The following is a 24,268-nucleotide window of genomic DNA, read 5'->3' as shown; positions in this document are numbered from 1 at the left end:
GCACAGATGTATTTATCAACAAAGGAATGAATCATATTATTCGATGAGAAATCTATTCACGTTTGGTGAGTGTTTACAAATAACTTTTTAGTCAGTTAGACAAAGTGAAACAGACTGGTATATTTCTCAAGTATGAAAAAGATGGATCTCTATACATGTGGGGACCCCCTTTTATAGTGGGTGGATCCTCTAAACCTAACCCTTTCGTCTATTACATAGTCAGCTGACAAAAGGGAGCAGACCGCGCGAATTAAGCTAGACGTCTGGACTTTCTCCTTGATCTTGCCGAGATTGCAACCTATCTGACTGTCACGTTTACTCTTGCGTGATTGCGGAAAGATTCCCTAAAACTGAGTTGACCCTTGAGTGATTGCCGATGATTGTGCCCCTTTTGGTGATTGTGGATGGATGAGTCTCTGGAGCAGCTTGACCGGCCTATTAAGGTGCCATGTTCGCCTGGTCTAAGTCGTGGAGCGGTCCACAGGTTGCGCTAATTAGGTTGGACGGCTTGACTTCCCCTTTGATCAGGCCATGATTACGAGCTGTTCGATTGCTTCCGTGATTGAAGGAGATCCGACTATAGAGTTGACTCTGGCGTAATTGCGGTAGGATGGATCTCTTGGAGTAACCTGACAGGTCCGGTCAAAGTATCATGTCCATACTAACTCTAGAGTAATTCCGGAAGGATGAGTGTCCTGGAGTAACCTGACCGGCCTGGTGGAAGTGCCATGTCTACCCGGTCCAGGTCGTGAGACGGTCCAGTGAGTAATAAGAATGACGTAGTTCAAAACCCCAACGTAAGTAAGCTCATGTAATAATTAAGCCGCTTTATGTAAATGGTAAAAAAAAAAATCATCATTCAAGATTAGGCATATTCCCTTTTATAGTGGGTGGTCTCTCTAGTTGATTTTTGGGCTTCATAATCTTTTGGCCCACGAGTCCATACAAGGTCTGAGCTCGCCCCAAAACGTACGCTCCCTAATATATCTTAAGTGTCTACTCAAGTCACAGGTAGGGATGGCAATGGGTCTCAGACTCATTGGGTACCCGCAAAAAATACCCACTATGGGTAGGGTAAAAACCCGCTAGATGGGTATGGGGTTGGGTATGGGTAATTACCCGTAAAAAGTAGTGGGTATGGGTGCGAGTATGGGTACTATAGTACCCAACCCGCCCCATACCCGCACACATAATAATAATAATATTATTTGGTAATATATGAACAAATTAACTTAAGCTATAGCTTTCATAAATTCTTTTTAACAAATAGGTGAGTATTTAAGGTATTCATAATCATTGCTAATTTACTCCCACGTATTTTTAAAATTTGTAAGTTATTAACCTACAACTTTAGAGTTATATTATAAATCTAAAATTATAAATTTAAAGTTATATCTTTTTCGTTTATTCCTTCTAAAAAAAATATGTTTAGTTTAATGATTTATTTGTTAAGTATTTGAATAATCTTTTGTATTTTTATTAGTGTTTTTTTATTTAAAAATTTAGTTTTATTTTTGTTTTCTATTAACAAAAATAGTGAAAAATATATTTTGGTTAGCTAAATTCCGGGTAATGGGCACGGGTACGGGCAAATAGGTACCCAGAGGGTACGGGGACGGGCATTCAAGTTGCTACCCACGCGGGTATGGGGACGGGTATGGGTAATTTTTTAAAACGCGGGTATGGGGATGGGTACTATAATACCCTACCCAGACCCTACCCATTCCCATCCCTAGTCACAGGCTGGTGGTTCCGTCCCTTGATAGAGCAGATATTGCACGACTCTCCAAGTAGGTTTCTCCTCTCGTCACAGTAACAATGGCTTTGATGGACAACGTCTCACCCCGCCTCTCATGGCATCATTATGGACCAATTCGCTTCCTGGACTAGACCTTTTATTAGTTTAAAGGTTCGACCAGTCCAAAATCAAACAAAGTTTTGAAGTATGAATAAATAAATAATAATACTAAGATTTAGTTGAGATAAAGTGACTGAAATTAATAATATTAATATAATTTAGTAGAGAATTTAACAGTTACATTCGTGCATTAATTTGATAGTAATATGATTTAAAGAGAATTTAATTGTTCAAGCAAAAAAGAACATGCCTAACAAAAAGCTTTTTGTTACCGATCAATGTGGCAGTCTAAAACCACTAGAAATTATTGTGGCATGTAAAACAACGGTTGGGAGAAAAATTGCCACAATACAGTTGTGGCATCCAGGAAGGTGGTAGACACAATGACAGCCATGTAAATATTTAGTGGCAGCTAGAATCGCTACAAACTGCAATAAATGCCGCCACAAATGTTTTTTTTTAGTGGCCTGTATGCTACAATTCTTGAGTAAAGATTATTAACACACCAATATTTTCACTTAACATTAAAACATCCTTATAGGAAGCCCTTATAATTTAACCTCAAACAAGTCTTTTTAAACCGTAATCATGTACTAGTTAATTGTAAAACATAAAATTAAAGATTGTTCATATTTGTTAAAAAAAGAAGAAAAAAAATAGTTGCATGTTGCTTTCTCTCCTTTTTTTCTTTGGGGGGTACAATTTCTCTCCTTTATTTGATTAAAGATTTATATTTAAGGGCTATTAAAAAAAAAGATTTATATTTAAGGGGGTTAAACATTTTTATCATATTTTATGTATGAAGATTTATCATGAAGATGATAAGGATGTTGGTATCAATATCATAAATTCATAATTAATGGAGTAATAATCAGGGCTAGCCCCTCCTTTCAAACAAAATAATAAATAAATTCATAATAATACTAGCTGTCTATATATGATACCGCGTGGAACTTTCTGAACTTTCTCCAGTCTTCAACATTACAACAGTGCAGTCTCTATCAACTGTTAACCGCCATAAACAATGCATTATTTATCAAGCACGTTATCTAGATTTTGGAATCCATAAACCACGATTTCTTTCAAAAGTTATTATTTCGTTGACTTGTTTTTATTTTATAGTGCAAAAAGTTCCACATTATTATTAATTCACTTATTTTGATTTTTTTTTGAGTAACACTTATTTTGAATTTAAGTAGCTTACATATTATAAAAAATGGTTTAAATAAGTTTTTCTTTTTTGTAAATTACATCATTTTTATTTTTTATCTTTGAAAAATATTTTTCTTAACATCCTCCCAAAATTATATGTTTTGTTTCTAGTCCTTGCCGTGACATTTTTCATCCAATCTAAACAAAATAAACACAATTAATGCAAAATTATAAATGAATAAACACAATAATCATTTAACACAATAACCATTTAATCCATGCCACTTATATTTATGCTTAAGTTAGATGGAAAATATGATGTTAAGGACTAAAAGTAAAACTTTTAATTTTAGAAGAATGTTAAACAAAAAAATATTTTCTAGGATGAAAAACAAAAACAGTACATTTTGCAAGGACGAAAAAATTATTTAAGCCTTATTTGAAATATAGAAGGGACAAAATTGGCATTAACTTACCAAAGCCAAATCCACCAAATGATTCTTGGTGATGGATAAGAAAAAGCCAGCCAAGTTCCCAGACTACTATGAGGCAAGGCTGCATATGGAGGAACACCACCACACATGAACCAAATTTTGCGAGCATAAGATCAGTCGTAGAGACAATGGAAAGTTATTTCTTGATTTTCTGAATAACTATTCCACAACGGAAAATTAAAACAACAAGGGAACATGCATGCCTTCAATTATTTTGTAGAAAACGCATTATGAAGGATTTGTCTGTCAGAGAAGCAATTTTCTTTTTCTTATACTTTAAGGTGTCAAACCTACAAAAAAGACACATATATGTTTACTGCAAAGAGCAATTGCGCAGCACTTGGGCATAAGCTGATTTGAAGAAATATGAACCTGAACACATTCTCGCCAACACCAAACATCATCAACATTGTGGTTTTAGGATCATGATATCCTACATGACATAAGCTTCCTTAAACGGTACACTTTATTTTCGTGAAATATGTTGGAGTGGAGGAGAACTAAACAGATCACTCTCTTACAACTTTTACACGAACAAAAATAACTGTTATTTATATTTAAAATATAAGATTAGAAAATTAAAATTGATACATATAAGTATTATTAAAAGGCTTGATAAAAAATTTGGTCTCTCACTTATTACAATTTGACAGTTCTGGTCCATCTTGAAATTTATTAGCATACAACGTCCCTCACGTTTACTAATTGTTGTAGTTTTGGTTTTCCTTCAACTTTCATCCAATATTGAACGGATTTTTAATCAAAAAATCAATTAAAAAAACCATAAATCATAAAATTGTTAATCAAAAAACATAAAACGGTTATTCAAGCCTTATTTTTAATTTATTTTTTAATTTAAAACTGTTAAATATTAGATAAAAGTTGACAAAAAACCAAAACTGTTACAATTAGTAAACGTGAGGGACGTTGTAGGCTAATAAATTTTTTGAAGGACAAGAACTGTCAAATCGTGATAAGTAAGGGACCAAAAATGCTATTAAGAAAATTAATAATATTTTAAAATTATTATATTTAGCTTTATTAATAATTAAAAGATGGGCGGTCCGGATTGCTTATGTCTCGTGGGAGAAGAACAATACAGCGAAATTCTTGGCTAGCGGCTTCCTCTGTCTTATGTTATTGCGTCCCTCTATCTTGACGCCTTAGACTAGTTTTTTCCTTTGTTTAACTTTTCTCTTGTAACAAAAAATAATTAAAAGATACATTTTTAAAAAACTAGCAAATTTTTGTATAAACTAATGCTATTGTATAGATAAGTAAATTAGAAACTACAAATTTTTTATAAGTAATATTATATATATTTTTTTGAAGTTAATATTATATTATTATTAGTCTAACTATGATAGAGTTATAAGTTACTATAACCCATGCGGGGTCTAATGGGACACCGGTCTAATTGGCTAATAACAAAATTACATGAATTGAAAAGTAGGAAATTGACTTCAATAAGTCTTGGTAATAAAGTGGAACATGACCCGGCCCCTGATTTAGCAATAGAAGCTCTTCATTCATATTCATTGTTTTATGGCTTAATACATCAGAAGGCCCCTGTAATTGTAAAGGGAATCAAATCCAGGGCCTGAAAAATTTTCGCATCAAATTAGGTCCCTAAGAAATTTTTTTTAATTCAATTAAGGCCAAAGTGTGCCAGCCCTCAATTTTGTCCCAGTCATCAATACCACGTGACTTTTATTATTATTTTTTAATTAAAAAAATTAAAAAAATTTATTTTTCATTCCAACTCAATAATTTAATCAGAAAAAAATTTAAAAACTTAATAAAAAATCTTTATCATCATCATCCAATCCCTGATACATTTCCTCATCCTCTTTAATTAACCCCCACAACCCTGCATCCTTACCCTGCATCCTCACCCGCAACCCAACCTCAACCTCAACCCCACCCCACCTGCAACCTCACCTCACCTCCCCACCCGCAACCTCAACCCGACCCCTAACCCCAACCTCAACCTCAACCCCACCACCACCATACCCACCCAAATCCTTTTCTGATTTTCGTTTCACAGATTTGGGGTTTTTGAGGGTGAGGTTGCAGGCTAGCTTCACCGAAAACGAAGAATCTGAGAAGAAAGAAGGAGGAGTAGAAGCTTCAGTGCTATCGGTTTCTCCTCGTGGGTTCCTGAGAGAGAGAAGCACAGGGATGCGGAGAAGGAGCTTCACATTTAGCCAGATCAGAACCAACAACACGTTCTTGGAAGTGGGTCCTCAGATTTGGTTGCATATGGGGCTGGGGGTGGGGTTGGGGTTCACTGATCTGGTTGCAGGTGGGGGTAGGGCTCACAGATCTTGTTGCAGGTGGAGGAGGTTTTGGGTGAGGAGGTTTGGTGTGAGGTCGTGAGGGTGATGCCGTGGAGTTGGATGGAGGATTCCATGGCGTCGAAGGGGTTGTGGTGTTGGAGGAGGATCTTCGAGACCAACTCGGCGTCGGTTTCGTCAGTGGAGGTGAAATGGCGAAGAGCGAGGAACGTGGTGGAGGGATTATGTGTTTCTGGGTTTTTGTTGCTGGGAAATGGGTACTCAGATCTGGAAACGTGGTGAAATGGTGGTGAGCGAGGCACAAAATTTGCAGAGATTATTGGTTAAAGATCCAAGAATTGAGGTTCTCTTTCTCTACTCAACTCAGATCTTTAACGTGGTGGAGGGATTATTCTGATCTGGGTTTATGATATCTAGTGTTGCTGGGTTTCTTCAAGTTGGTGCTGGAAATTGATTATGTGTTTCTGAGTTTTTATATTATTAGATTAGTTTATTTAAATTATTAGATTGTTTAGTTAAGGGATTATTAGATTAGGTTTTTATTAAGTTTTTTTTTCTGATTATTTTGTTGACTTGTAATTAAAAATTATTTTTTTAATCATTTTTTCATTAAAAAAAATTATAAAAGCCAGGTGTAATTGATGACTAGGACAAAATTGAGATTTGACCTTAATTGAATTAAAAAAAATTTCTTAGGGACCCAATTTGATGCGAAAATTTTTCAGGCCCTGGATTTGATTCCCTTTACAATTACAGGGGTCTTCTGATGTATTAAGCCTTGTTTTATTGCTTATTCTGGTCATTGAGAGGAGCACAATCACAAGATTCACTATGGTAGTTCTTCCTTGCAGGTTCATTTGCTTTCAATGCTTTCTCCTTCTCATGATCATGGTGTCTGATCAAGCCAGAGCCCAGTCAGACATATCTCCCTTTTGCATGAATGACAAAGGCAACTACACCCTCAACAGCACCTACCACAACAACCTCAACACCCTCCTCTCCAATCTCCTTTCCAACACAGAAATCAACAATGGTTTCTACAATTTCTCCTCTGGTCAAGGCATTGACAAAGTTTCAGCCATAGGACTCTGCAGAGGCGATCTCAAACCTGATGATTGCCTCAGCTGCCTCAACAACTCAAGGGTCCTCCTCACACAAAAGTGTCCAAATCAAAAAGAGGCAATTGGGTTCGCTGAGAAGTGCATGGTGAGGTACTCAAACAGGTCCATCTTTGGCACCATGGAGACTCGTCCTGGGGTGTACTTGTGGAACGTTAACAATGCAACAAAGGTGTTCTCATGAATCAATTATCCTCAAAGTTTAAGTATTTATAAGTTATAACATGCCCTCTCACATAATGATTCCATTGAGCTTAAGCGTAGCCAATACATAGGTTCACCTACCTTATGGAGAATTTTTCCTTTTATTAGAATAATTAGAGGCTACTATGATAGAATCTCTCTCTGATATCGTGTCATGATCCACTTATTCCAAAAGCTTAAGCAGTTTGATAAATGTCATATGAATAATTTTGTATTATATTTTTTATTAGGCGGATGAGTTCAACCAAGCGCTGAGGACTCACGTTTAAAGTATGCTACTGGAAATGTTTCTGGTCCAGATTTTCTAGATTTGTATGGTCTGGTGCAGTGCACTCCTGATCTGTCTAGCCTTCAATGTGATGACTGCTTGTCTGGGGCTGTTGGAGAGTTGCCAGGATGTTGTGATAGTAAGATAGGTGGGAGAGTTATTAGACCAAGTTGTAATATTAGATATGAAATCAGCCCGTTCTATGAAACGCCGCCACCACCACCACCACCGCCATCCTTATCAACACCGCCAACTTCAGCATCCACTAATAATACTACCTCAGAAGGTACTGTCTCATTTTATTCAATGTTGTAGTTAAATCTGGGCCACCCAAAATGAACCAGGAGTTGACTTCATTCATGTTTTTGGATTGTATACAAAATTACAAATATCCCACCAAGGATTCTGATTTGTGCAGGGAAGAGCAACACATCTAAAATTATTGCAGTAGCCATAGCGGTTCCAGTTGTTGTTGTTGCTTTGCTGCTCATTTCTATCTGCATCTATTTAAGAGTGAAGAAGCAAAGAGAAAATGTTCAAAGTAAGTCCAAGGCCTCCAAGCATGAATTTACTGTCACTTGTCATGAACATAGTCTTATTAATTTTAAGGGATATACAATGACATAATTCATTTTGAGAACAAGTGTTGTTTGGATCAGCATTGTTAGAATTGATTGTTGACAGATATAACTCAGATAAAATTGATGATGGTAAAATTGAGTTTAAAATGAAGGAGAAGCAGGGATTTAATGACATTTCCTTCTTGTTTCACATTTAGAAATTTTATCTTTCAATTTTCTTGTTTGGTTGTACTTATCATATAAAAAACTTATTTGTTTAACCCAATTTCACAGTTCCTTCACAAGATGATGATGGTTATGATGATGAAATCATAACCAATGACTCACTGCAATTCAAGTTTGACACCATACGAGTTGCTACGAATGACTTCTCGGATTCTAATAAGCTTGGAGAAGGCGGATTCGGAGCTGTTTACTGGGTAAGATAACATTGTTTCATTCAGATATATGTTCATCAAAACATAGCATAACATGCTTGGCTATGACAAAAATGTTGTACCTGATACAAATTTATGTTCAGGGTAAGCTATCTAATGGACAAGTTATTGCTGTCAAAAGATTGTCAATAAATTCTGGCCAAGGAGATACAGAGTTTAAGAATGAAGTGCTTCTAGTGGCTAAGCTTCAACACAGAAATCTAGTTAGGCTACTTGGTTTCAGTCTGGAAGGGAGAGAAAGGCTCCTAATCTATGAATATGTTCCAAATAAAAGTCTTGACTACATAATATTTGGTAAGTTAAAATATTGCATAGTTATATTGTTTTTCTATTACTAGCATGTTTGAGTTTGCGTTTCATTCACTCAAAATCAATTTTACCTCTCGGAACCTACTAGAAGTAGCTTCTCCCCACCACTTCAGTAAAATTTGATTCTACTTAAATGTGGAAATCAAATGAAATTCCAAACATGCCAGTATACTTCAATTCTGGTTTCAAGACAAAGACTAACTACTTATATAGCTTTAAAATTCACACGATTTTGGTGTACATGTAGATCCAACAAGGAAAGCACAACTGGATTGGGAAAGGCGCTACAAAATCATACAGGGGATTGCTCGAGGCCTTCTCTACCTTCATGAGGATTCGCGATTGCGCATTATACATCGTGATCTCAAAGCAAGCAATATTCTCCTAGATGAAGAAATGAATGCTAAGATAGCAGATTTTGGCATGGCAAGACTGATTGTAGTGGATCAAACACAAGGAAATACGGGTAGAATTGTTGGAACCTAGTAAGTGCTAGAATGTGTTAGAGCCTACTATTGTCATAAGAGCAAAATTTGAATCAACTAACAACTTTTTTTTACATTATCACTCAGTCATGTATTGATACTTTTACACTAACATGAAATCAAAATTAGAACTCTGCTATAAATACTATCTGTCACATGTGACAATTGAAATAGTTAAAAACTTAATCTTTTAACAGATCATAGCATTTATTGTTTACTGATTAAGTTTGTCCATGTTGGCATGTAGTGGATATATGGCACCAGAGTATGTAATGTATGGACAATTTTCAGTAAAATCAGATGTCTACAGTTTTGGAGTGCTGGTTCTTGAGATTATATGTGGTCAAAAAAACAGTGGCATTCGTCATGGCGAGAATGTGGAGGATCTCTTGAGTTTTGTAAGTCTTTCTTTTCTCACTGCTGTTTCTTCCTTGGCATTATGAATTAGAATATTAATGGCTCCTAAACATTAATATAGGACTGGGATACTTGACCTTCGCTTAATTAAGCGCTTATATGATAATAAATACTTTAATTTATAAGCTAAGATGGAAATTTATCAAAATAAGCTCAAAAAAATGTATAGTGAGGTCATATGCTTAATCAAACACCAGCTTAAATGTTTTATGTTCAAATAAGTTTTTCTAAAAGCACCCTTAATAGTATACAGTTATTTATAAGTGAGAAAATTCTTGCAGGCCTGGAGAAACTGGAGGGAGGGGACACCTACAAATATTATAGATCCAACATTAAACAACAGTTCAAGAAGTGAAATGATAAGATGCATTCACATTGGTCTACTTTGTGTTCAAGAAAACATGGCCAATAGACCACCTATGGCTACCATTGCACTCATGCTTAGCAGCTATTCTCTCACTCTACCAGTTCCTTCAGAACCTGGAAGTTTTATGGAGAGTAGAATTAGAAGCCTCCCAAACACCTCTTCGTCGGAAAATAATTCAGGGGCAACAAGATCAAGTGATTCCATGAATAAATCACCTCAAAAGTCAATAAATGAGGCTTCAATTACTGACCTGTACCCTCGTTAATTAGATTCTGGTCATTGGGGTGATGATAGTATTCACTTATCATCAATGTTTCATCCAAAGTAGGAATGTTTTGGGATTTGCTCGTGCAAAGACTTGGTTAAATAGACCATGGATCTTATTTTTTGAAAGTGAATCAGAAACTGTAATAACATTCAATTGGTTTTGAAGTGTATGGTTTGAGAAGTTGGCTACGAGTTCCACTTTGTGTTCTTTCCACACTAATGTATTTCTTTATTGATGTAGAGTTCTGAGTTTGTGTTGCACCTGTTAGCAATTTGTTTACTTGAGTGGAAACCAACTTTCTCATACCTTTTTAATTAACTAAACTAACACCCTTGTTTTAAGGAGAAAGAACTGGTCTAAAATGAGCTTGGTTTATAACTGAGAAAATAGTGCTGGAAACTCTGCTGTATCTCTGACTCCCAAGTGTTATACAAGGGGAAGTTACGCCTATGAGGGACGACAACCAAAATTCGGCCAAAATTCAGGTACCAAAAACTGATTTAATCCAAAGTAAAATCATCATTATTATTTGCAAGTTGCAACCTACACCAGTTAGTCCACACCTCCAAATTCCAATGTTGAGAAGAAGGATCTTTAAAATTTGAGAAAAGTATCCTGAATCAACTGTCAGTAATGAGATCAAATATATATGTAATTTCATCTCGTGCGCTTGTTAAATTCTCAGGACCGCGTGAATGAAATGAGACCTAAGGAAGTTCATTTCTTGGAGACATTTGGCCATAAGAGAATCTGGGCATTGAGAGAGTCTCCACCCTTGTTTCGCAAGATCGTGGAGATTCATTGAAAACTGATTTTTATTCACAGCATGGAATTCAACACCAATTATCTTGTGTTGAAACTCCACAACAAAATGGTGTTGTGGAGAGAAAACATCAGCACATCCTGAATATTGCTAGGGCTCTTATGCTGCAATCTAACTTGACCCTTGAATTTTGGTCTTTTGCTGTGATTCATGCAGTATACTTAATGAATCTTTTACCAAGCAAGGTTTTATCTTACTCATCTCCTTTCATCATTTTGCATAACCTGAAACCAGACATTGAACACTTACGGGTTTTTGGTTCTTTATGTTATGCTACTTCCCTTACTGCACATAGAACAAAGTTTCAACCAAGAGCTAGGAAATGCATTGTTCTAGGACAGAAAGAAGGGGTCAAGGGATATCTTTTGTTTGATTTGAACACTAGAGAAGTTTTTCTTTCAAGAAATGTCATTTTTTATGAAAATGTTTTTCCTTTTCAAGCAACTGACACAGTATCACTATCCTCTTTGTTCCCTGTTCCCTCACTCCCTACTGATCTTAGTTCTTCCTCAGATGATTTCACTCCCCCACAGCCAGCTCAACTCGAGCCAGATACTACCATCATTTCTTCACCCTTTTCATCACCCTTGTTACCACAGCCACCAGCCTTGAGACATTCCACTAGACAAACACAAAAACCTTCTTATCTCCAAGATTATCATTGTAACATAGCTCATACTTCTTCTCAGGCCTCTTCCTCTTCAGGTGTCTCTTATCCTATTTCAGATTACATATCCTATCACACACTCTCACCATCACATAGAAGGTTTGCTTTAGCTGTTTCTCAGGAAGTTGAACCTCATACATATAATCAAGCAGTGAAGCATGAATGTTGGAGAAATGCCATGGACCTTGAAATTACTGCTCTAGAAAATACTCAGACTTGGGTTCTAACTGATTTACCACCTGGGAAACACCCTATTGGTTGCAAATGGGTTTTTAAGATCAAGAGACATGCAGATGGGAGCATTGAAAGGTACAAAGCTCGGTTAGTAGCCAAGGGTTACACTCAACAGCATGGTCTTGATTATTTTGAGACTTTTTCACCAGTGGTTAAGATGACCACAGTGAGATTAGTTCTTGCTATGGCAGCATCACATAACTGGCACTTGCAACAGCTGGATGTTAATAATGCATTTCTGCATGGACATTTAGATGAAGAGGTCTACATGTCTCTTCCACCAGGATATAGGCCAAGTCATTCTGGTCAAGTTTGTAAGTTAGTCAAGTCTCTATATGGGTTGAAGCAGGCTAGCAGACAGTGGAATTCCAAGCTTACATCCTCTTTGATCTCACTTGGTTACACACAATCCAAGTCAGATTATTCCTTGTTTGTTAAGCACACAGCCAACCACCTTACCATCTTGCTTGTCTATGTTGATGATATAGTATTGACTGGAGATGATCTTGAGGAAATACAACATGTTAAACATATTTTGGATCAACAATTCAAGATCAAAGACCTTGGAGCTCTCAAGTTTTTCCTTGGTATTGAAGTAGCAAGATCCAAGGAAGGTTTAGTCTTGTCACGAAGGAAATATGCCCTAGAGCTGATTGATGATGCAGGCCTGTTAGCAAGTCAACCAGTTGCTACTCCAATGACACCAGGAACCAAGTTTTCAGCTAGCTCTGGTCATCCTTGTTCAGACATTCCTGCTTATCGAAGGTTGATTGGTCGCCTACTCTATCTCACAAACACAAGACCTGACTTGTGCTTTGCTGTGAGTACATTAAGTCAGTTCCTCTCCAACCCAATGAAGGAACATCATGATGCTGCACTTAGAGTGCTCAGATACATCAAACAGCAACCTGGCCAGGGGTTATTCTTTTCAGCTAGCTCCTCACATAACATCACAGGTTTTTGTGATTCGGATTGGGCTTCCTGTGTTGATACCAGAAGATCAGTCACAGGGTATAATCTCTTCTATGGTTCTTCATTAATCAGTTGGAAGTCTAAGAAGCAAAGCACAATCTCCAGATCATCATCAGAAGCTGAGTATCGGGCTCTTGCAACTACAGCTTGTGAAATCCAGTGGTTGTTATATTTACTGGCAGATCTTCATCAACCAATGGTGACCCCAGTAGCTTTGTTCTGTGATAATCTCTCTGCGATCCAAATAGCACAAAATCCAGCTTTCCATGAGAGATCAAAACACATTGAGATAGATTGTCACTTGGTGAGAGACAAGGTTCAACAAGGCATCCTCAAACTCATGCCTATACCGACAAGTGCACAACTAGCTGATCTACACACTAAAGCTCTCCCTGCTCCTCAATTTCAGATGTTATTGTCCAAGCTTAGCCTCAAAAATATATATGCCTAAGCTTGAGGGAGGGTATTGGAATAATGTATTTAATTAGTAGGTTAGTAGTTAATTATGATTAACATAGTTAGAGTCGGTTAGAGTTTGTTAGTTTTGTTAGGGAGTTTGTTAGGGAGTTTGTTATTTCTTTCTTTCCTTTATAGCTTTGTATATATAGGGCTAATACTTCAGAATTGAATACAATGAGAAAATTCAATCAATCTCACTTCTCAATCTCAATTCAATTCAAAGCTTTATGCAGAAGAATCAGTGAAGAGAAGTGAAGAAACGGCAAAGAGAATGCCGAGAAAGTGCTCGAGAAAATCTCTGAGAAAGTAGAAGAAGCTTGAGAAAATCTCTGAGAAAGTAGAAACAATAGCTAAGAGAATGCCAAGAAAGTGTTCGAGAAAATGTCTGAGAAGAAAAGAAAAAAAAAAGGGATAGGTAACCGTCACCAAGAAAATTCCAACAGAAAAGGAATTTTCCCGAGAAAATCAGAGACGAAGAGAGAAAGCGGAAGCTAAAAGCTCATGATACCATGTAGAGAGAAGTGAGATTGATTGAATTTTCTCATTGTATTCAATTCTGAAGTATTAGCCCTATATATACAAAGCTATAAAGGAAAGAAAGAAATAACAAACTCCCTAACAAACTCCCTAACAAAACTAACAAACTCTAACCGACTCTAACTATGTTAATCATAATTAACTACTAACCCACTAATTAAATACATTATTCCAATAAACCTTAAAACTTCTAAACCCCATACCTCCCTCCATGTTCCACTATGAATTTTTTTTGCTTTTCACAACAGCTAAGCAGTATGGTCGTAGTTGCAAAAAGTATTCACTAAACTTTACGCAACAATTTTCGATTATCATAGGTTCCGACGTTATCTATTCCCTTTGATAAAAGTTTTTCATACTGTATGCATGGTAATACTGTGAGAAAATGTAACATATTGTGGGAAAATGAAAACATTTATAATATAATAATTCATCCCTATTAGATAGAGAATATAAATTTAGGGTTGTTTAAAAATGTATTGCCTAAAACAAACTATTAATGGCAACATGCACAAACGGATTCAGGATGCAATTTTAGGAAACACTTTTTGCTGGTTGCATATACCCATATTGCTAAGGGCTCGTTTGGTACGTCGTATTAGGCATGATAGTATAAGCTTATACAATACATTATGAACTTATCCATTGTTTGGTGCTCACATTGTATTGTATTAGCTTATACATCAATCTCCTCTTATACATCAAAATGATTAATTATTTAATTCACCATATAGATGATGGATAAGGCATAATAAGAGTGCAATATATAGACTACTTAAATATATTTAATCAACCGCCACTACAATAACCCTCCACCACTACCACCATCACCACCACCGGCACTACCGCCACCACTGCTACCACCGTCGCCGCCACCACCGTTGCTGCCACCACAACCACCCTCCACCGTCGTCGCAGCCACCACCACTGCCGCCACCACCACCACCACGCTCTAGTTATCGTCACTACTACCACTACAACCGCCCTCTACCACCACCCTTAACCATCACCGCTACCACCACTGTCGCCGCCGCCCCACCCTCCACCACCACACTTCCACCACCGCCACTGTCACCACCCTCCACCGCTACCACCATCGCCACTACTACCACCATCACCATCACCGCCGCCACCACCATCCATCACCACGGCCACCATCATTACCTTCTAATACCACCACTACCACACCACAAGTGTCGCCACCAAATTATACAGTGTATGACCAAACACTGTATAGTATTAAAAGTTTATCAAGCCTTATCCTATCAGGCCTAATATAATCAGACCTTATAGTATTAGTGTTTATACTATACAACGTACCAAACACACCTTAAAAGTAAAAAAAATGGTGTAGTGTTCGATGTACTTAGAGCATTGTGATTCACTCAACCAATCTTTCTTTTGGTATAGTTTCTCTCGTTTATTTGATTAAGGTTTATATTTATTTAGAACATTTGTATGCATAAAAAATTATTTTGATGATGTTAAGGTTGAAGGTATCAATATCATACTAATTTATGATACAAACTTATATAGTTTACCTCGTTGCTCAAACCAGGTTGAAGTTGTTACGTTTTGTTTGCGTGACTGTATCCATGCACCGGAAATTGGGATCAAACTTGGGGTGCCTTTAGATGCTGCGTTTGTTTTTTTCACTCTAGCTCTTGAGCTTGGGCTGGTTTTCTTGTCTCTTTGGTAGCGTTGGCTTGACGTAACAATGCCATTTTTAGTGACACGATGTGGTCGGTGGAGGATGTGATGCTTTTTGGTCCCTGACTTCTGTCATAACATCATCTTATTCTAGCAACTTTCTTTGAACTTGTCCGAGTACCACTCACGTTAAACTTAATACAAACGGTAACTTCATTTGCCACAAACAACAAGTTGGCTATTTTGGCCTAATTCGTAGCTCTTCTGCAAACTGGTTGGGTGGTATCTCAAGGTTCTCCGCGAGGTCGTGTGTTTTATCTGGTGAGCTTTTGGCCATCAAGCATGGTCTTCTTTTAGCCTAGGAATTGACTTATCGACATGTCGATTGTGTGAGTGGCTCGTTGAATGCTATCAGGATGTTGGACTTTCTTCCTTTAACATCGCGTCTGCGAGCTTTGTTGAGGGAGATTGTTGATATTTCTACTCGATTGTAATACGTGTCTTTTCAGCATGTTGGCTGAGAGGCTAATATGTATGTTGATCACAAGCTTGCTTCTTTAGATTTGTGCCTGCAGTTTGCTCACCAAACCTAATCCTTGCTCCCTGCAGGCTGCAGAGCTTAATCCTTTTCTTGCTTTTGATAGGCATTGTTTGACTTTTGTACCTACATAGTGCAATTTTTTTTTTTAAATTACCAAACTAGTGTATATATTTTTTTAATTACATAACTGGGGTAAATCGCCACTACAAGTGGCGATACCCTTTTTTCTTTTATTTTTTTTATTGAAATCGCCACTGTCAGTGGCGACATGCTCTTTTTATTAAAAAAAAGTTTCCATTCGTGACAGAAACAAATCCGTCACAGAATTCCAGTATATACTCTAAAAGGAGTGACGGAATATGTTGAAAGAAGTTTTCCGTCGCTATATGACGGTTTTACTTTACGACGAAGTTCTGTCCGCCACAAAATCCGAGTTAATATTGCAAAATAACTAGTGACGGAATTTTGTCAGAGAATGTTAATTTGTGACATAATTCTCTCTCCACATTGCGTCACAAATTCTTTATATATTATATACTAGTATATTGTGACGGATGTGTTTTCGTCACTAAAAAAGAAAGTGAAAAAAAAGAGCACGTCACATGGGCAGACCCATGTTGAGGCTAGGTGTGGCTAAAGCCACACCAGTTTTTTTTTTTTTTTTTTTAAAATTATATGCTTTCATTTTATATGCTCTCACAATTGTGTGTTACTTTCATTCTATTCTCTTTCTAATGTATTTGATATTGTGTCTGTTGTTCATATCTATGATGAAATTAATGTTCACTCAAATTACTGTGCTCGTCATGTCATCCAATACAATACATATATAAAGAAGAATATACTCAAACATATAAATTATAATAAACGGCAAAATCTTCACTCAGCACTTTGCAAGCTACTTAAAAAATTCATTAGAAGAATTGATGTAACTTGCTATGTGCTGTTGTGAATTTCTCATGCACTCCTATTTTTCGGCCTCCACTATTAGTGTAGTATAGATTGTTGTCTTCCTATTGTATTTTCCCTGTTTCTTTACTGTATTGTTATTTTCACTTTGTTTCTTTTGTTATATTTCGTTGTAAGCCTAGTCCTTCTTGGACAGTAAACTCTTATATTTTCATGAAAAACTTTCTCTCATGGTTTTATCTATAATATTTCTTTTTTTCGTAAAAAAAAATTCAATATATTTTAGTCTATAATTTCTTTTATGTTTAGCCACACTGATATATAAGGCCCGGATCCGCCCCTGGCACGTCACCACTGAGAGCAGGGACGGATTCAAGTGGAGACGCATGAGGGCAAATGCCCTCACTTGAATTTGATAAAATACATTAGAAAAAATTTTGAGTAGTAAAAGTTTGTGGTTTTTTATGATTTCTTTGATGAAAATTGCCCTCACTTAATTTAAATAGTAAAAGTATGTGATTTTTATTGACTCATTTGATAAAAATTGCCCTCACTTATGTCCCACATTGCTTAAAGTTGAAACTTTTGTACTTAGAGTATTTTTTTATTTGGTGTTTCTTGAATCTTGACTAATGCCCATCAGATATTAGTATTACACGATTGTTTCACTCATTTCTTTTGTCCAATGGTTATACCATGGCTCACAAAATATCCCCAAATCCTCAACCATTCTCCTTCTTTCATTCAACACTCGACAGCATACAACAAAGTAGAGAAAGAAGGAACCCTAACAATATATGAAAACTCGTAGGGAACAATTATGATGTGCTTTAAAACTTCTAATAGTATATGTTAATTTTTTTGTTACGTATTTATATGTATATACTGCCATGCCCTCACTAGATTAAATTCCTGGTTCCGTCACTGACTGAGAGTGATTTCAATAAAAAAAATAAGAAAAAAAATGTTATCGCCACTTTAAGAGGCGACTTACCCCAGATGTGTAATTAAAAAAAATTATGTAAAAGTTTAGTAAAATTTTCTAATAAGTACTCTGTACATGTACAAAAGTCGCATTGTCTGTGGAATTTAGTGCAGTTTGTCGCTTTCATTATTTAAAAAAAAAATACTATTCTATGATTCCGCGTGGAACCTTCTCCACTGCGTGTAAATAAACTTCGTCTTCCATAACAGTGCGGTCTCTATCAACTGTTCAGCGCCACACACAGTGCATTGGTCAAGGCTCAAGCACACGTCTGGATTTTGGAATCCATAAGCCACGATTTCTTTCAAATTTTGTATTATGTTGACCTGTTGAAATGCAAAAGGTTTCACATTATTATTCATTCACTTATTCTGAATTTAGGTAATTTATGTATTTTTAAATTATTTGTAATTTAAAAGGATTGACTTTTTCATTATAAAGAAAAAGTCTAGTTATCAATTAAAATAAGTAAACGTTAAAATTTAAATATATGTTTAATCAAAATTCTCTTATGTGTAAACTCTCAAGTTTTCTCAAATTAAAATTTTGTATTTATTCATCTTTTCATACGTATTAAATAGGTAAACTTTTTAAATATTTATAAGATATAAATAAATAAAATATTTCATTTAACATCATGTCACTTGAGAGAAGTTATTTCATTATTGTTACACTGCTTGCACTGATTAAATTGCTTAAAATTTTTATGCTTTGGTTCAAATAATATGGAGTTGCGAAACATTGTACGCTAAATATTATATATGTAATTAAACTTGTGCTCCTGTTCAAATAATATGGAATTACCGTCTCCGAATAATAGCTCAAGTGGTAAAATGTAGGAATTATAAGTTGGGTGAGAGAGGTCCAGAGATCAATTGCAGGAAGATGCAATTTATCTTTCTGATGTATAAAAAAAATAAGGAGTTCGTTGAATATTATTGTCTTATTCTATACTCTTACTTTATGTTCTATATTATTCTATCTTCTTCAGCTCCACTACTAAACACTACCTAAAATACTCAATCCAATTAAACCACATCCAAAAAAATCAATGTGAAGTAAATTAGAAATTACAAAATTTCTATAAGTAACATTATTAGCCTAATAGAGTTATAAGGCAGGAAGTTGACTTCAATCAGTCTTGGTAATAAAGTGGACAACAAGATCCCTTATTTAGCAATATAAGCTCTTCATTCATATTCAATGTTCTATTGCTTATTCTGATCACAATGGTAGTTCTTCCTTGCAGGTTGTTTTCCCTTCAATGTTTTCTCCTCCTCATGATAATGGTGTCTCAAGCCAGAGCCCAGCAAGACCTTTATTCCATTTGCATGAATGACAAAGGAAACTACACCCTCAACAGCACCTACCACAACAACCTCAAAACCGTCCTCTCCACACTCTCTTCCAACACAGAAATCAACTATGGCTTCTACAATTTCTCTTATGGTCAAGGCATTGACAAAGTTTCAGCCATAGGATTCTGCAGAGGAGATCTCAAACCTGGTTATTGTCTCAAGTGCCTCAACAACTCAAGGGTCCTCCTCACACAACAGTGTCCAAACCAGAAAGAAGCAGTTGGGTATATTGACAACTGCATGTTGAGGTACTCAAACAGGTCAATCTTTGGCACCATGGAGATTCGTCCTGAGATTTACTTGGCGAACGCCAACAATGTAACAAAGGTGTTTTCATGAATCAATTGTTCCCAAAGTTTAAGTATTTATAACATGCCCTCTCACATAATGACTCCATTGGGCTTAAGTATATACAATATATATATGGGTTCACCTACCTTATGATTGAACTTTTGAATACTTGATCATAAAATCTCTCTGATATCATGTCATGACTACATATCCCAAAAGTTTAACAAGTTTGTTAAATGACACATTAATAATTTTATATTATATTTCTATCAGGTGGATGAGTTCAACCAAGCGCTGAGGAGCTTGTTTTATGATTTGAGAAACAGGGCTAAGTCAGGGGACTCTCGTTTAAAGTATGCTACTGGAACTGTTTCTGGTCCAGATTTTGTAGATTTGTATGGTATGATGCAGTGCACTCCTGATCTGTCTAGCTTGAAATGTGATGAGTGCTTGTCTGGGGCTGTTGGAGAGTTGCCAGGATGTTGTGATAGTAAGATAGGTGCGAGAGTTATTAGACCAAGTTGTAATTTTAGATATGAAATCAGCCCGTTCTATGAAACGCCGCCACCACCACCACCACCTCCATCCTTATCAACACCGCCAACTTCAGCATCCACTAATAATACTACCTCAGAAGGTACTGTCTCATTTTATTCAATGTTGTAGTTAAATCTGGGCCACCCAAAATGAACCAGGAGTTGACTTCATTCATGTTTTTGGATTGTATACAAAATTACAAATATCCCACCAAGGATTCTGATTTGTGCAGGGAAGAGCAACACATCTAAAATTATTGCAGTAGCCGTAGCGGTTCCAGTTGTTGTTGTTGCTTTGCTGCTCATTTCTATCTGCATCTATTTACGAGTGAAGAAGCAAAGAGAAAATGTTCAAAGTAAGTCCAAGGCCTCCAAGCATGAATTTACTGTCACTTGTCATGAACATAGTCTTATTAATTTTAAGGGATATACAATGACATAATTCATTTTGAGAACAAGTGTTGTTTGGATCAGCATTGTTAGAATTGATTGTTGACAGAATTAACTCAGATAAAATTGATGATGGTAAAATTGAGTTTAAAATGAAGGAGAAGCAGGGATTTAATGACATTTCCTTCTTGTTTCACATTTAGAAATTTTATCTTTCAATTTTCTTGTTTGGTTGTACTTATCATATAAAAAACTTATTTGTTTAACCCAATTTCACAGTTCCTTCACAAGATGATGATGGTTATGATGATGAAATCATAACCAATGACTCACTGCAATTCAAGTTTGACACCATACGAGTTGCTACGAATGACTTCTCGGATTCTAATAAGCTTGGAGAAGGCGGATTCGGAGCTGTTTACTGGGTAAGATAACATTGTTTCATTCAGATATATGTTCATCAAAACATAGCATAACATGCTTGGCTATGACAAAAATGTTGTACCTGATACAAATTATTTTCAGGGTAAGCTATCTAATGGACAAGTTATTGCTGTCAAAAGATTGTCAATAAATTCTGGCCAAGGAGATACAGAGTTTAAGAATGAAGTGCTTCTAGTGGCTAAGCTTCAACACAGAAATTTAGTTAGGCTACTTGGTTTCAGTCTGGAAGGGAGAGAAAGGCTCCTAGTCTATGAATATGTTCCAAATAAAAGTCTTGACTACATAATATTTGGTAAGTTAAAATATTGCATAGTTATATTGTTTTTCTATTACTAGCATGTTTGAGTTTGCGTTTCATTCACTCAAAATCAATTTTACCTCTCGGAACCTACTAGAAGTAGCTTCTCCCCACCACTTCAGTAAAATTTGATTCTACTTAAATGTGGAAATCAAATGAAATTCCAAACATGCCAGTATACTTCAATTCTGGTTTCAAGACAAAAACTAACTACTTATATAGCTTTAAAATTCACACGATTTTGGTGTACATGTAGATCCAACAAGGAAAGCACAACTGGATTGGGAAAGGCGCTACAAAATCATGCTGGGGATTGCTCGAGGCCTTCTCTACCTTCATGAGGATTCGCGATTGCGCATTATACATCGTGATCTCAAAGCAAGCAATATTCTCCTAGATGAAGAAATGAATGCTAAGATAGCAGATTTTGGCATGGCAAGACTGATTGTAGTGGATCAAACACAAGGAAATACGAGTAGAATTGTTGGAACCTAGTAAGTGCTAGAATGTGTTAGAGCCTACTATTGTCATAAGAGCAAAATTTGAATCAACTAACAACTTTTTTTTACATTATCACTCAGTCATGTATTGATACTTTTACACTAACATGAAATCGAAATTAGAACTCTGCTATAAATACTATCTGTCACATGTGACAATTGAAATAGTAAAAAACTTAACCTTTAACAGATCATAGCATTTATTGTTTACTAATTAAGTTTGTCCATGTTGGCATGTAGTGGATATATGGCACCAGAGTATTTAATGTATGGACAATTTTCAGTAAAATCAGATGTCTACAGTTTTGGAGTGCTGGTTCTTGAGATTATATGTGGCCAAAAAAACAGTGGCATTCGTCATGGCGAGAATGTGGAGGATCTCTTGAGTTTTGTAAGTCTTTCTTTTCTCACTGCTGTTTCTTCCTTGGCATTATGAATTAGAATATTAAGGGCTCCTAAACATTAATATAGGACTGGAATACTTGACCTTGGCTTAATTAAGCGCTTATATGATAATAAATACTTTAATTTATAAGCTAACATGGTAATTTATCAAAATAAGCTCAAAACAATTTATAGTTAGGTCATATGCTTAATCAAACACCAGCTTAAATGTTTTATGTTCAAATAAGTTTTTCTAAAAGCACCCTTAATAGTATACAGTTATTTATAAGTGAGAAAATTCTTGCAGGCCTGGAGAAACTGGAGGGAGGGGACACCTACAAATATTATAGATCCAACATTAAACAACAGTTCAAGAAGTGAAATGATAAGATGCATTCACATTGGTCTACTTTGTGTTCAAGAAAACATGGCCAATAGACCACCTATGGCTACCATTGCACTCATGCTTAGCAGCTATTCTCTCACTCTACCAGTTCCTTCAGAACCTGGAAGTTTTATGGAGAGTAGAATTAGAAGCCTCCCAAACACCTCTTCGTCGGAAAATAATTCAGGGGCAACAAGATCAAGTGATTCCATGAATAAATCACCTCAAAAGTCAATAAATGAGGCTTCAATTACTGAACTGTACCCTCGTTAATTAGATTCTGGTCATTGGGGTGATGATAGTATTCACTTATCATCAATGTTTCATCCAAAGTAGGAATGCCTTGGGATTTGCTTGAGCAAAGACTTGGTTAAATAGACCATGGATCTTATTTGTTTAAAGTTAATCAGAAACTGTAATATAACATTCAATTGGTTTTGAAGTGTATGGTTTGAGAAGTTAGCTATGAGTTCCACTTGGTGCTCTTTCCACACTAATGTATTTCCTTATTGGTGTTAGAATTCTGAGTCTGTTTTGCACATGTTGGCATTTGTTTACTTGTGTGGAAACCAACTTTCTCATTACCTTTTTAATTAACTAAACTAACACCCTTGTTTTAAGGAGAAAGAACTTCTCTACAATGCGCTTTGTTTAATTATAAGTGAGAAAGTAGTGCTGGAAACTCATTTGTATCTCTGACTCCCAAGTGTTAGAAGTTACGCCGATGAGGGATGAAAACCAAAATTTGGTCAAAATTCAGGGACCAAAAATTACGCCGATGAGGGATGAAAACCAAAATTTGGTCATTATTATTTGCAAGTTGAAACCCACATCAATTAGTCCACAGTCCACACCTCCAAATTCCAATGTTGAGAAGAAGAATCTTTAAAATATTAGGCACTTCAAAAGAGTTATGATATATACACACCTCTCCGCTCCCTTTCCACCTTCATTTCAATCTATTTTTCTTTTCTCTATCAATCAAATCATCAATCACATATTCACTTTCTTTCTCCTTTCTTCCTATCTCTCTTTTCCTCCACCTCCACACCTCAAAAATGAGATGTGAAGATATAATTATTCACCTCAAAAAGAAGAAAAGTATCCTAAATCAACTGTCAGTTCCAATCCTCCGTGTCCCTATTAATGAGATCAAATATATATGTAATGTCACAACTCACAACCAGGTGGTTTTGGAGACCAAACCTTAAATCGTCTTTCTTTAGGCAGCCAATAATCTTCCCACACTCTAATATCACATAGATTCCTAACTCACCAAAAACTCCCCTTACTAATAATTCATCTCGCGGGCTTGTTGAATGCTACTCCAAGTGTAGCTAGATAAATTCTCAGGACCGCGTGAATGAAATGAGACCTAAGGAAGTTCATTTCTTGGAGACATTTGGCTATAAGAGAATTTGGGCATTGAGAGAGTCTCCACCCTTGTTTCGCAAGATCGTGGAGATTCATTGAAAACCTTAAAACTTCTAAACCTCATACCTCCCTCCATGTTCCACTATGAACTTTTTTTGCTTTTCACAACAGCTAAGAAGTATGGTCGTAGTTACAAAAAAATGTTCACTAAACTTTACGCAACAATTTTCGATTATCATAGGTTATCTCTTCCCTTTGATAAAAGTTTTCATACTC

General features: G+C 36.1%; 1 protein-coding gene and 1 pseudogene across 3 annotated transcripts; both read left to right on the top strand.

Annotated features, from left to right (window-relative positions):
- The first annotated feature begins 6,585 nt into the window (after window positions 1-6,585).
- LOC130734087 (cysteine-rich receptor-like protein kinase 10) lies at window positions 6,586-10,446 on the top strand (annotated as a pseudogene).
- An 8,618-nt stretch (window positions 10,447-19,064) lies between these two features.
- Window positions 19,065-23,119, top strand: LOC130734079 (cysteine-rich receptor-like protein kinase 10). Of its 3 annotated transcripts, XM_057586378.1 has the most exons (9): window positions 19,065-19,176; window positions 19,282-19,717; window positions 19,955-20,318; window positions 20,451-20,573; window positions 20,887-21,032; window positions 21,133-21,343; window positions 21,606-21,843; window positions 22,090-22,240; window positions 22,541-23,119. In XM_057586378.1, the coding sequence occupies exons 2-9, from the start codon at window positions 19,313-19,315 to the stop codon at window positions 22,889-22,891; spliced, it is 1,989 nt and encodes a 662-aa protein (XP_057442361.1). In that variant the 5' UTR covers window positions 19,065-19,176; window positions 19,282-19,312; the 3' UTR covers window positions 22,892-23,119. The 3 variants fall into 3 exon arrangements, with proteins under 3 accessions (XP_057442361.1, XP_057442360.1, XP_057442362.1); XM_057586377.1 differs by lacking the exon at window positions 19,065-19,176 and having other exon boundaries at window positions 19,201-19,717; XM_057586379.1 differs by lacking the exon at window positions 19,065-19,176 and having other exon boundaries at window positions 19,501-19,638.
- Window positions 23,120-24,268: the final 1,149 nt, after the last annotated feature.

Source organism: Lotus japonicus, chromosome 1 (assembly GCF_012489685.1).
Source record: "Lotus japonicus ecotype B-129 chromosome 1, LjGifu_v1.2".
In the NCBI taxonomy this organism is placed as follows: Eukaryota; Viridiplantae; Streptophyta; class Magnoliopsida; order Fabales; family Fabaceae; genus Lotus; species Lotus japonicus.
Note: the sequence above shows the minus strand (reverse complement) of the source record. Positions and strands in the feature narration are given on the sequence as shown.